The sequence below is a fragment of the Silurus aristotelis genome, assembly GCF_946808225.1.
Source record: "Silurus aristotelis genome assembly, chromosome: 3".
Taxonomy (NCBI): Eukaryota; Metazoa; Chordata; class Actinopteri; order Siluriformes; family Siluridae; genus Silurus; species Silurus aristotelis.
The window spans coordinates 34,093,369-34,108,167 of NC_139576.1; the positions used below are offsets into that span (position 1 = coordinate 34,093,369).

Sequence of the window (14,799 nt, forward strand, 5' to 3'; positions counted from 1 at the left end):
ACCCTTCTTCTGGATCACACACACCAATACACTACCCTCCTTCTGGTTCACACACACACACTAATACACTACCCTCCTTCTGGATCACACACACACACTAATACACTACCCTCCTTTTGGTTCACACACACAAATACACTACCCTCCTTCTGGTTCACACACACAAATACACTACCCTCCTTCTGGTTCACACACACAAATACACTACCCTCCTTCTGGTTCACACACACAAATACACTACCCTCCTTCTGGTTCACACACACACTAATAAACTACCCTCCTTCTAGATCACACACACACACACACACACACACACACACACACACACACACACACACACACACAAACTAATACACTACTCTCCTTCTGGATCACACACACACTAATACACTTCCCTCCTTCTGGATCACACACACTAATACACTACCCTCCTTTTGGATCACTCACACTAATACACTACCCTCCTTCTGGATCACACACACTAACACACTACCCTCCTTCTGGATCACACACACAATAATACACTACTCTCCTTCTGGATCTCACACACACACACACAAATACACTACCCTCCTTCTAGATCACACACACACACACACACACACACACACACACACAAACTAATACACTACTCTCCTTCTGGATCACACACACACTAATACACTTCCCTCCTTCTGGATCACACACACTAATACACTACTCTCCTTCTGGATCACTCACACTAATACACTAACCTCCTTCTGGATCACACACACTAACACACTACCCTCCTTCTGGATCACACACACAATAATACACTACTCTCCTTCTGGATCACTCACACTAATACACTAACCTCCTTCTGGATCTCTCTCTCACACACACACACACACACACACACACACACACACACACACACACACACTACCCTCCTTCTGGATCACACACACTAATACACTACCCTTCTTCTGGATCACACAAACACACTAATACACTACTCTCCTTCTGGATCACACACACACACACACACACACACACTACACTACATTTCTGCTGGATCTCACACACTACAATACATTTTTGCTGGATCTCACACACACTACACTACACTACATTTCTGCTGGATCTCACACCACACACACACTACACATTTCTGATGGATCTCACACACACACACACACACACACACACACACACACACACACACACACACACACACACACACACTTCTGCTGGATCTCACACACACACACACACCAACCACATTTCTGCTGGATCTCACACACTACACTAAACTACACATTTCTGCTGGATCTCACACACACACACACACACACACACACACACACACACACACACACATTACACTACACTACACTTCTGCTGGATCTCACACACTACACTACAATACACATTTCTGCTGGATCTCACACCACACTACACACACACACACACACACACACACACACACACACACACACACACACACACACACACACACACACATTAAACTACACTACATTTCTGCTGGATCTCACACACATTACACTACACTACATTTCTGCTGGATCTCACACCACACCACACCACACACACACACACACACACACACACACACACACACACACACACACACACACACACACACATTAAACTACACTACATTTCTGCTGGATGTCACACACATTACACTACACTACATTTCTGCTGGATCTCACACCACACTACACACACACACACACACACACACACACACACACACACACACACACACATTAAACTACACTACATTTCTGCTGGATGTCACACACATTACACTACACTACATTTCTGCTGGATCTCACACACACTACACTACACTACATTTCTGCTGGATCTCACACACACTACACTACATTTCTGCTGGATCTCACACCACACCACACACACACACACACACACACACACACACACACACACACACACACACACACACACAACACTACATTTCTGCTGGATCTCACACACTACAATACATTTTTGCTGGATCTCACACACACACTACACTACACTACATTTCTCACACCACACCACACACACACACACTACACTACATTTCTGCTGGATCTCACACACTACAATACATTTTTGCTAGATCTCACACTACACTAAACTACATTTCTGCTGGATCTCACACACACACACACACACACACACACACACACACACACTACACTACACTACACTACACTACATTACACTACATTACACTACATTTCTGCTGGATTGCACACACTACAATACATTTTTGCTAGATCTCACACACACTACACTACATTTCTGCTGGATTTCACACACACACACACACACACACACACACACACTACACTACATTTCTGCTGGATTTCACACACACACACACACACACACACTACACTACATTTCTGCTGGATTTCACACACACACACACACACACACACACTACACTACATTTCTGCTGGATTTCACTCACACACACACACACACACACACTACACTACATTTCTGCTGGATTTCACTCACACACACACACACACACACACACTACACTACATTTCTGCTGGATTTCACTCACACACACACACACACACACACACACACACACACTACACTACATTTCTGCTGGATTTCACTCACACACACACACACACACACACTACACTACATTTCTGCTGGATTTCACTCACACACACACACACACACACACTACACTACATTTCTGCTGGATTTCACACACACACACACACACACACACACACACACACTACACTACATTTCTGCTGGATTTCACTCACACACACACACACACACACACACACACACACACACACACACACTACACTACATTTCTGCTGGATTTCACTCACACACACACACACACACACACACACACACTACACTACATTTCGGCTGGATTTCACACACACACACACACACACACACACACACTACATTTCTGCTGGATTTCACTCACACACACACACACACACACTACACTACATTTCTGCTGGATCTCCCACTCACACACACACACACACACACACACACACACACACACACACACACTACACTCCTGCTGTGTGATGAAGGGAATGAAATCCAGCAGTAGTCATGTAGAGAAGTGCACTTTTACTTTCCTGTGGTTCTTCAACATTTGTAACACAACTACAAAATACAAAAAAATGCAAAGATTACAGAGTAAAGTGATCGCGCCATGTCCCTACATTCCTCACCTACACACACACACACACACACACACACACACACCGTGCTAAAGAGCACATGCACATTGAAAACAACATGAAAACACACCGCCACATATTGTTACCTTGTAAAAGAAAAACATACATAAATAAAAAGAAAAGAATCCACTGGCAGCATGACTTTCTTGCAACGCGTCTCACTCACTCACACACACACACACACACACACACACACACACACACACACACACTGACAGGGTGACCTAAAAACTTTATTAACCTACGCAACTGCAAGCTGGGGCTCACTAAGGGTTGCTTGCTGAGTGCAACTGGCACGCGCAGCAAGAAAACACGTCTAATAACAACAAACAAACAACCACGGTTATGCTAACTGGCTAGCAGAATGTGTGTAATATGTTCAGATCGCTTACCCTCATACACCGCTCCAGACGTGTCCAGGTTTGAGAAAATGCAGTTTCTCTAGGAGACGAGAAACACACACACACGCGCGCGCACACACACACGTGCACGCGCGCGCTCGCGGGGAGGAAAAAAAAAGGGACACCGTGGGCGAGGAAACCGGGAATGCCAGCGTCAGATGAGCCGCGGCGCAGACCGAGGAGGAAACCTCATCGCTATTCTTGCCCGAAGGAAGCACCGGCACACACACACACACACACACACACACACACACACACACACACACACACACACACAAGCGCGCGCGCGCGCGCACGCACGCTCCGCGGGGCCTCTACTGTTCCGTGTCCAGTCCTGGAAAAAGGGGGGATAAATCCACCCACAGTGAAAAGAAGAGGAAACCACGGGGAATCGCGGGGGGTGGAGGAAAAAAAAAAAAAGAAAAGAAAAGAAAGTGCACCGTCCACGGGGAATCGCGAGGGGGGACGCGCGCGCGCACTCGACTACCGTCGGAGCATTCTCACGTCACGAGCGCTGAATGTGATCAGTAGTCTCTTTCTCGGCTCGCCGCTGACACACATACACGCGCGCGCGCGCACACACACACACACACGCGCGATTCAGATGAAAGCACCGGTGTTGCCAGATCCGCTTTAACCCTCCTTAAAAAGTGCACTTATACCCTTGACCTTTTGTCCTGCAATAAATTGTTTAAATCACGAGAGACAATTTTTTTTTTTTAAATAATAAAAAACAGAAATAAAATAATCTTTGTTTTTATTGTTTCAGTGGTACCAAATTATCCACAGGTCAGTGGTGGGGAACTTGTTGAAGTGCTGACCACAAAAAAATAAATAAATAAATAAAAATAATAATAATAATAATAATAATAATAATATTAATAATATAGCACATCTATAAATGTTTTATTCTTACACCAGAGTGGTTTGTTGCCAATAACAATTTTTTTTTATGTAATAAAATAAAGCACACACTCGTTGCACACTCGTTATTTAATGGTATGCTTTTTTTTTTTATTTCGCAATTTTTTTCTAAACATTAAGACTCCTCCATAAATATGAAAAAAGTTTTGCAAAAAAAAAAAAAAAAAAAAGAAGAGAAGCCTAGTGGTTAAGGCTCTGGATTATTGTTAAGGTTCTGGTTCAAGCCTTCAATGCTTGAGCGATGCATTTAGACCCTCTGTGCTCCGGGGGTGCTGTAATCATCTCTGACCACAGCTTCCTAACAATGCTGAGATGTGTGAATGAAGAATTTCACTGTGCTGTAATGTACATATAAAAAAAAAACTCTTATTTCTTTATATAATATTTTGTGTTGCATATGATAGAAAGGTGAGGTGGTAACTCAGTCTTTAAGACTTGAGACTGGAAGGTCACAAGTTCACATCCCAGCACCACCAAGCTGCAAGTGTGGGGCCCTTGAGCAAGGTCCTAAACCTTCTACTGCTCAGTTATTAGTAGGTGTGGCTCAATGGCCCAGAAGGCTCCATAAACACACGTGATGCATGTTCTTCCCAGGTTCCTGAGGATTTCCTCTTATCGATGTTGCCACAAGGATCTGGCAACCCATGCAACAGGGCTCAGTGTCAGAGCGCCACCAGGGCACAGGGCTCATATTACACACAGGGGGCCAATATTTAAACCCTGTACAATACAAATAATTGAAGATATTAAATTGAAGGTCTACAGCCTAGCACTAACTTTTAGGAGTAAGGCTCTAGATTTTTTTCCAAACTGTTCGAGGGATTCGATCTGGAACTGGATTTGCAAAAAGCACAAATAAACCTGATGCTCAGATGTCTAGATAGACCATATAGTGTATGTATGTAAATATATACAGCTATATATAGTTTTGGGACATCTCAAAAATGTTATATATATATATATATATATATATATATATATATATATATATATATATATATATATATATATATATATATATATAGGAAATAAATGCTGCATTTTAAACTGTCCTAGTTGACATGATGTCTCACCATACTTCAATTAGACATGGTGCTTTCTGCTTGTGTGGATAAACATCGCCATCTAGCGTCCAAAGTGCGACTTCACTCTACAATACACAGCTCAGTGCAAACAATTCACCTTTTCTTTCTGATATACAGTATAAAAAATCTATCTATCTATCTATCTATCTATCTATCTATCTATCTATCTATCTATCTATCTATCTATCTATCTATCTATCTATCTATCTATCTAAATGTTTAATTATGGAATATGTAAGGCATGAGTCATGACAGTTTTATAATCAATTATTTTTCAAACTTCTGTTTTTTCGCTCCCTTCTCTACAAATTTCAGTAGCATACATTTTGACTTTCACTTATAAGACTAGGAAATAAATGCTGCATTTTAAACTGTCCTAGTTGACATGATGTCTCACCATACTTCAATTAGACATGGTGCTTTCTGCTTGTGTGGATAAACACCGCCATCTAGCGTCCAAAGTGCGACATCACTCTACAATGCACAGCTCAGTGCAAACACTTCACCTTTTGTTTCTGATATACAGTAAAAAAAAATCTATCTATCTATCTATCTATCTATCTATCTATCTATCTATCTATCTATCTATCTATCTATCTATCTATCTATACATACATACATACATACATACATACATACATACATACATACATACATATCAAGCATAACATTATGACCATCTGCCTAATATTGTTTCGGTCCCCGTTTTTGCTGCCAAAACCCTTCTAACCTGTCGAATATTAACAGCATTAACTTCCCCAGCTACAGGAGTTTAGAAATTAATGGTCGAATCAATTATTGCAAGGCGTCCAGGTCTTGAAGCTGCCGTGCACACCATCACACTACCACCACCATGTTTCACTGTTGTGAAGTAAAATAAAGTTTTATTTTATTTGTAATTTTTTAATGAAATGTTGTTTTAGTTTTGAAGTATTCAGCCCACAGAATATTTGGCCAAATCAGCAGTGACTTTTGCCTTGGAACTTGCCATTTTTGCTCAGTCTCTTTCTTATTGTTGAATCATGAACACTGTGGTAATGGAGAGTGTGTTAGAGAAGTGAAGAAAAGAGTGCAGGCAGGGTGGAGTGGGTGGAGAAGAGTGATAGCAGGAGTGATTTGTGATAGAAGAGTATCTGTAAGAGTGAAAGGGAAGGTTTTTAGAGCTGTGGTGAGACCTGAGATGTTGTTTGGTTTAGAGACAGTGGCATTGAGTAAAAGACAGGAGATGGAGCTGGAGGTAGCAGAGCTGAAGATGGTGAGGTTTTCGTTGGGAGTGACGACGATGGACAGGATTAGAAATGAGTTTATTAGAGGGACAGAGCATGTAGGACGTTTTGGAGACAAGGTGATGGGGGTGTGATTGAGATGGTTTGGACATGTGCAGAGGAGGGACATGGGGTATATCAGTAGGAGAATGTTGAGGATGGAGACACCAGGAAGGAGGAAAAGAGGAAGACCAAGGAGGAGGTTTATGAATGTGGTGAGGGAAGACAAGCAGGTGGTTGGGGTGAAAGAGGCAGATGTAGAAGACAGAGTAGTATGGAGATGGATGATCCGCTGTGGCGCCCCCTAATGGAAGCAGCTGAAAGAAGTGATTTCTTGATTTAACAGTATATTAAGATCAATAAGTGTATATTAAGATCAGGTTGCACTTACAGAAGAAAAGGAGGAGAAAAACAAAAAAACAGGAACACTGGAAGCTACTTCAAAATGAATATCTCTATATCTGAAGGGTGGATATTTCCAGAAACTAAAATCCAAAACACTCGAGTTTACCATGTGTTTTTTCACGTTATCCTCATGTCCATGTGATTTTCTGTAGATTCTCCAGTTTCCTCCCACCTCCCAAAGACCTAGATTCCCAACACTAAAGTGTGTAGACAGTATGTGTGTATACACACTGTGCTGTAATGCCTGAGGGCTCTGTGTTCATGGGATCACTACTGCTCAGAATGAACACCTACAGCAACACCGGGGCTTCATGAGGATATGATTAGACACTCAAAGCTTTTTCTATATAAATCACTAATCTCTAGAGAGCCATTGAATCTGAGAGGGAGCTTTAGACAAAATCCTGAAGTACTAAAATGGCTATAAACAGTCACGTTTATTTCTATGGCGCTTCCACAACAGACATTGTCTCAATCCAGCTTAACAGGTGAACGATGTGCATTTATCCCATGGTGACTGTGATGACTCCCTTAGATGTTATGAGGAAGAAACCTTGAGAGGAACCAGACTCAAAACGGGAACCCATCCTCATTTGGTTGACATCAAGAGTGTGATTATAGTCTTTAAAACAATAAAAAACACTGGCTTGTGAGAACTAATAAGAGCAGTGGAAGTGAAAGAATCTTGAATCATGTGCTATGCTTTTGCACACAACGGCTAAATAAACAGCTAATAACAGCTCCTTCTCTTTTTTTAAGAAATGTCCTAACTGAGCATGTGATCAACATGACGCCAAGCGCTAACAAGAGAACTGTTAATTATTCAGCTCTATTCCTGGACCATGTTTCAGTGAAATCTGTGAAGGCTATTCAAATAAGAACATTTTCTGCCTATCTATTTTAAGTCCGTTCATCTCAAATTTCGGATTTTTCACACAGATATACTTTCTACTTCTCACATTTTCAAACCAGACTCGGTACTTTAGTTCTAACGGTATTATTATGGTATAATGGTCTATTTGGTGACACGATAAGTAGAGTTTCCTCTCATTGTATGCGGTTTTCAGCTCATCAAATCTATTTTTTGTCTTGGTTTTTTCTACGGCTGGTGTATCATTTCCTGGATCTCTCTCTCACACACACACACACACACACACACACACACACACACACACACACACACACACACACACCACAGACGTAGGCTAGTTTATGAAGCTAACAACAAGCAGGCAGAAGACAACAAGAAGTCTGGGGTTAACGTGGATGAGACAGAGGGAGTCTGTAATGGAAACATGACTGATCACATGATCATCTTTTCTCTGCTTGTGTTCTATATGGTGGATGTTCAGCCTGAATACATTCATTAGTTAAAAAAAAAAAAGATTTTGTATTAATAAACAGGTAGTAATAGTGGCTACTTTTTACTGAGCGTTTCTCAGATCAGAAATGAACTTGTTGTAAGGGGAAGACAAGCAGGTAGTTGGTGTGATAGAGGCAGATGTAGAGGACAGGGGGGTATGGAGACGGATGATCCGCTGTGGCGCCCCCTAATGGGAGAATTGTTTTTAATCCTTAAATCATTCATTCATTCATTCATTTTCTCCCGCTTATCCGTAATCCGGGTCGCGGGGGCAGCAGTCTAAGCAGGCCCCCGCCTTCGACTGCTGCCCAATCCTCACAGCACCGTCCCTTACGGTCCCTCCTGCAGGTGGTGAGCCCACGGGAAGTTTAATCCTTAAATTCTATTCTTAAATTCTGTATGTATGCGACAAAAACCATTTGATTTGTACATTGCCCAAAATGGTGTCTAGTCACCAGTTGATTACGCGTTAGAAGCCTCTCATCACGAACATGGGCGTTCATCTACTCTACAATCAAGGAAATGCTACAGGAATCTTCACTGTTCCACTGTTCAATACAACTGGCATTTTCAGGTCCTGTGATTGAACTTTTGGAACAAAAACACAAATTTATATATCAATAAAAATACACCATTTTTGATTTACATATCAATATACTTTCTATAATGTTATGTATAAGGACATAATAAAAAAATTAAAAAATTCAAGTCGTACAATCAGGAAAATACGACCTCAGATGAAACACAATTATTGATTATTATTGATTTTACAAAAATGAAGCCAAGACGAAAAACCGTGTGAGGAAATCTTTATTGCCGCTCATTCTTTTTCTACGAGAAAACCCTGAAAGCTTTTCACTGCGAATTTAAAAACTTTTTTCGATGAACAGGACATACAGTGTATTTGAGCTTAACAGCCTCCTTTTCAACATGTATAAATCAAGTCCTTATAAACGCAGTCATTTTTTTCCCAATTTATTCGTTCTCGTCTTTCAGAAGACTGAGAATTCGGTCGCGCCTCGCCGTGTACGGCGCATGTTTCATGCTCATCAGACTGGCGGGGAACAGATTGCCGCTCGGTGTGTACATCTCCGCTCCTTTGGGCCCCATCAGCAAGCGCAGGGTCTGATTCCTGAGCAGAATCTTCTCATAGAACTCAACCCCACCCTTCGCGTAGCTCTTGGAAAGGCTGGCAGCGTGCCGGTCTGAATAAAACTCCAGCCGCTGATTCACAGTGTCAGAAGCTAAAAAGTAAGATACAGCTCCCAGACCCAGAGCGAGCGCGTTAACCCCGGCTCTGAGGATAACAGATCGGGCGAAAAGCCCGAAGATTTGCTTGAAAACTACGCTGTAGATCCAGGCTCCAGCCAAGCACGTTGGAGCCACAGCAGCATGCAAGATAGGGCCGGCACACTTTAACCGAGCCACCTCGCGTGCCACGGCGAACTTCTGAGCATCTTCCGACACCACCAGGGCGTTTCTCAGTGTGCTTCCTGTCTCACTGTCCCAATCCACTTCTTTCCCGTTGATGAGAATGGTGCGGTTAGTGATTCCCGACGGCTCGTCCGGGGTGCTGTTGAAGTTGGACGGGATGCCGATATGCGCTCCCGAGGGAAGCCACGGAATCCCTGCGCCGACCGGATGGAAACCGTACGCGGCGAAAGCCGTGTAGCTGCCAGGAGAACCGACCGCCGAGTCTTTCAGCACCTGCACAAAAACGTCCTCCAGCTTCTCCGACAAAGTTGTTGGCACTCCTTTGCTCCAGGCCTGATAGAGCTTTCGGTACGTGGTCTCTGGGAAGACGTGGTAGAAAATGTCGGCCGCGAAGACGACGCTGCAGCCGGCAACGAAAAGAGGCGTCCGATATTTCTGCACCAGCACTGAGAACTTTAGAAAATGAGATGCCATCGCCTCGGTTTTGGTGCTGGGGTGTGCCTAAGGATGATGTCAAATCAATGCAAAATTCAGTATGGCGTAAACAGACCTGGCAGCTCCCAAACATAATGCACTTGATCTCCCAAATTACCTCCAAATTGATATAAAATTCACTTTATAATGTCTCTAAAACATTAATTTATTCCAAAAATATTAAAAAAGTACTACTACTGAAGATGGATTGCTGCTTCTCATGTGCTCTCATCCAATTTAACTACAAAAAACTTATATATATTTCATATAATACACCATAAAACATTTATAATCTACAGTCCAAACGTATAAACATTAAATGAAATAACTTAATTACGTGATATGAGCTTTACCCAAAACACACTATATGTGCTGAACATCCACAAGGACAATTCACATGAGCACCATAGCAGCAACCGGCTGCCGTAAAGCGTTACGCTCTTTGCGTCAGTTTTACGTCTGTTACATGAAGCGACCACTGAGCAAAGGATCATCGCAATACAACGTGTATCCGCCTCGATCTGTGCACTAACTAGAGTATGACTCGTACGACTGGTACCTCCTACCTAGTGCACTACGTGTTTATTTGGTATTCAGCCGTCCCTAACCAGCACCCGGCGTGTACGTTTCACAATAAAAACGCGTCAAACATTTACTTTCTTTTTTTCTTTCTTAATCAGCATGAAGAAGAATCAGCATGCGACACCATGCTAAAAAGGGTTAAAAATAACGTGTTCAATAAACAAATAAGATATACAACAATCTATCTAAAGACTTTCTATATAGTGACGTCATAACATACACACATCACTGCATTACTATCATTGTGAGGACTTTCCTTTGCCACCAACGTCACACTTCCATTTAACCCAAACCTTAACCTCAGATACCACACACACACACACACACACCCAAACACACCCACACACCCAAACACACACACACACACACACACACACACACACACACACACCCACACACACACACACACACACACACACACACACACACACACACACACACACACACACAATGTAGCCACCTCAACGTGGATGAGACAGAGGGAGTCTGTGATGTAAATATGACTGAGAACAGACACATTCCTGATCACATGATCATCTTTTCTCTGCTTGTCTTCTATATGGTGGATGTTCAGCCTGAATACATTCATTAGTTTTAAAAAAAATAAATTATTTTGTATTAATAAACAGGTAGTAGTAGTGTCTACTTTTTACTGAGCGTTTCTCAGATCAGAAACGAACTTCTCAAAACTCCTCGTCGACCTCCACGTCATTTAGTCACTCGTGCTCATCATAAAAACCTTTCTTGCTTCGATCAAATCGCGAACGCTTCAATTCATCCATTTAACCGATTGTGTACGTCTGCTGTTTCCTACATTATCAGTTATGTTCATGTCGATCAAAAATATATTATACTGGTTTCACCTGAAGAGTTTTAAACCCCCAAAAGATCACAGCATCCGTTTATGGCATTCATTGAATGCAAAATGGTTAAACCAGTTCTGATAAAATTTCTATTAGTGTTTTTCTCAGCAGCTTTGGATCATTTCTGGAATCATCCTTAATATTTGCAAACCAGTAAATACACAAAACAATTTGTAGAAACAGCACAAAACATTGGATTTCTTGCAAAAGCCTGAACTTTTCTCAAAATCCTAAAGTTCATCTCTACTCAAAAGTAAGTATTTGTCTAAATGAATGTCATTCCCATCAGAATGAAAAGTCCCTTTGTCATTATCGTTATTATTATTTTTATTATTATTATTATTATTGTCAGTATGATGGTTCACAGTTTCAGGATTTCTTGATATAAAATACGGTTTGGATCACAGAGACAAAATTTGACTACCTTTTGTTTGGCATCTGTGAATTCCAGCAGCACAAATTGATTTATTTGATTGTATATTTAACTTATATTGATTACAAGAGACCAAATAGAATTCACACTTTTACTGTACTGTACAACTTTTCATTCATTTCTTAGCTGTTCATCTATTTTCATAATTTATAATTCTTTGTTTTGACCTTTTAAAAAACTTAAATATATTTCAAATATATATATATATCTTCTGTTAGCTGCTGTTGGGTGACGCAGACTGCATGCTCCTGTTCAGTGTTCTGGTCTTTTATACTCTTGATGGGGGACGGGGCACTGTGATGTCATAGGTAACTTGTAATTGCTAGGTAAACTGTGTGTCTGCCTCTAGTGGTGAAGCATCTGGGTTGTACCGAATGTCCATTTATAGCAGATATACGATGTTGCGGGGGGCAGTGATGATGATCAAAAGCGAAAAAGTAGTCCTGAGACAATGTAGCAGAGTGTTGACATTAACTACAGTCCAATCCATCCTCAAAAGGGCCCGTTCTTACTCCGGAATTTCATGGAACCACCCAAGGCATTGATGAAAAACCGTCCTAAGCGGCACAGAGTGTCCTCCAGTCGAAGAGAACACTATCCAGAGGCAGGCCTGGACAAAGTCCAGATGTAGCCACCAGCCACCTCACTGTTACACCCATATGCATGTCTTGGCAAATTCCAAATATATTCTGTAATACAGAAAATCCAACAGAATAATCTGATTGTCAGTAACTCGGATAATCACTCTATGTACTGAGCAGAAATGCATTTACAAATGAAAACCCACTGAGCCATGATGTAATTGATATACAACAGCTAAAGACTGCACCAGGTTCCTCTTCTGTACACAAGCACTGGAAGATGGTAGTGCAATGGGCACAGGCTCATCAACACCAGACAGCTAAAGAAAGAAAAATGTAGCCTGGTCTAATGAATCTCAATTTTTGCTGAGATATACAGATGGTGGGATCGATCAGAATCAGCAACAGCAGGAACCCATAAACTCATTCTGTCGGAACTCAGAGCCCGTCTCTGAGGCGACACATCGAGGGTGGATTCTTTTGTTCAGAAGATTCCCAATAATGCTCAGCCAACTCTAGAAAAACTTAAATATAATAGACACAAACTGCCAATGAAGGATCCTCAGTCTCAGATGAGTAAAAGCAAACTTCTTTATTCCATACACGTTCCAATGAGCTCAATAGAAGATGGGTACCTCACATCAAAATGAACAGCACATCAAAATGATAGAGCACGCCAAAGTGAGGAAGTACAAGTACTGTCTGTTTCACGCTTGTATTTATACTCTGTAACCACCGTATCTTTCTATTTTTTCTAATTTCTTCACCTTGAGTAATTCCCCTTATTTTCCGATCTTGCCCTCTTTTTTCAATTCCCCTTATCTTTGACCTTGGTGCTTATTCCTCCAAACAACACCATATTTGGAGTTCCTGTTTTTTCCCAATTCCCCTTATATTCGGCCTTTTCCTTGATTTTATATAAAAAAATAAGTGAGTATAAAGCCCTTATTTTTCTAGATCCAACCATATGCTGTTTTCAGTCCTCCAAGTGTGAACACCATTTTTGCGGCCTATTTTGTCTTCCTGCACCTGCAATGGGTAAGTGTTATGCTTTACTCTTTTTATAATGCTGTTTGCTATTCTACATTTATTGAATTGAGTTATCTCAGTGTATTAGATTGTCTGTATACATGTGCTTGATTATATTGTTTTATTTGATAGCTGCAAGTGCCCAGGTTATATTTTAATTGTGCATTCTGAACCGATTGTTGCATAGTATATAGAATTTTCTCTTGAATGTGTGTTATCCTTTGCCTACACCGAGCAGTCACCGTGATGCTACCCTGTCTAACATCTTATCTCTGTTGGTCTCTTTTGCTCAGCTCCGCCACGCAAACGTTCTGGAATATCTCCAATGGGTCTTCTTCGCAGACAATACCGCCAGTTCCAGCTCTCCTCACTTGCTGCTGAGCTTGCTCATTTCCTTGAACAACTCTCTGGCCTAACTGTTCCAGCGAATCCCTATCTGCCTCCTCGCATAGTGCAGAGCACTGCTACGCGCGACATGGGCACACAGACCTCTCCTGATCTCTCTGCTACCCGCTATCGAGCTTATGATGACAACTGCAGTGAAGGCTCCTGTCCCCCACCGTTTTCTCCCTATCCCTCACACTGGTCTCCCAATGATTATTCCCCTACATCTCCTGCGCCAAACCAACGTGCTCCTGTGCCTTCACCCGGCCTTGGGCCAAGCTACTCCTTCATGTCTCCTGCAGCTGCAGCAGCCCAACCGCCTTGCTATCCCAATAAA

General features: G+C 41.8%; 2 protein-coding genes across 5 annotated transcripts in view; both read right to left on the reverse strand.

Annotated features, from left to right (window-relative positions):
• The window catches only part of ptpn4a (protein tyrosine phosphatase non-receptor type 4a), a 49,416-nt gene extending 45,222 nt beyond the window's left edge, over positions 1-4,194 (reverse strand). Inside the window, exon 1 of one of the 3 annotated variants that reach the window (XM_083537718.1) lies at positions 3,632-4,194. Coding sequence is in view for 2 of the 3 variants with exons in the window: in XM_083537717.1 (XP_083393843.1) it covers positions 3,326-3,347 (22 nt within the window). In the remaining variant the exon portion in view is untranslated. Of the gene's footprint in view, positions 1-3,325; positions 3,565-3,631 lie in introns of those variants that run through there. The other 2 variants (XM_083537717.1, XM_083537716.1) reach the window with 2 other exon arrangements.
• Positions 4,195-9,474: 5,280 nt separating this feature from the next.
• On the reverse strand, positions 9,475-11,098 carry tmem177 (transmembrane protein 177). 2 transcript variants are annotated; one of them, XM_083538172.1, is made up of 2 exons: positions 10,944-11,098; positions 9,475-10,617 (listed from the first exon to the last, which is right to left on the reverse strand). In XM_083538172.1, the coding sequence occupies exons 1-2, from the start codon at positions 11,082-11,084 to the stop codon at positions 9,658-9,660; spliced, it is 1,101 nt and encodes a 366-aa protein (XP_083394298.1). In that variant the 5' UTR covers positions 11,085-11,098; the 3' UTR covers positions 9,475-9,657. The 2 variants fall into 2 exon arrangements, with proteins under 2 accessions (XP_083394298.1, XP_083394299.1); XM_083538173.1 differs by having other exon boundaries at positions 10,928-11,023.
• Between the last annotated feature and the right edge of the window lie 3,701 nt (positions 11,099-14,799).

Excerpts from the sequence above, each read along its gene's own strand:
- tmem177 (XM_083538172.1), bottom strand. The coding sequence starts at position 11,084 with ATGATCCTTTGCTCAGTGGTCGCTTCATGTAACAGACGTAAAACTGAC. Across the intron at positions 10,618-10,943 it reads GCACATATAGTGTGTTTTGG|GCACACCCCAGCACCAAAAC; the intron begins GTAAAGCTCATA and ends CATCATCCTTAG.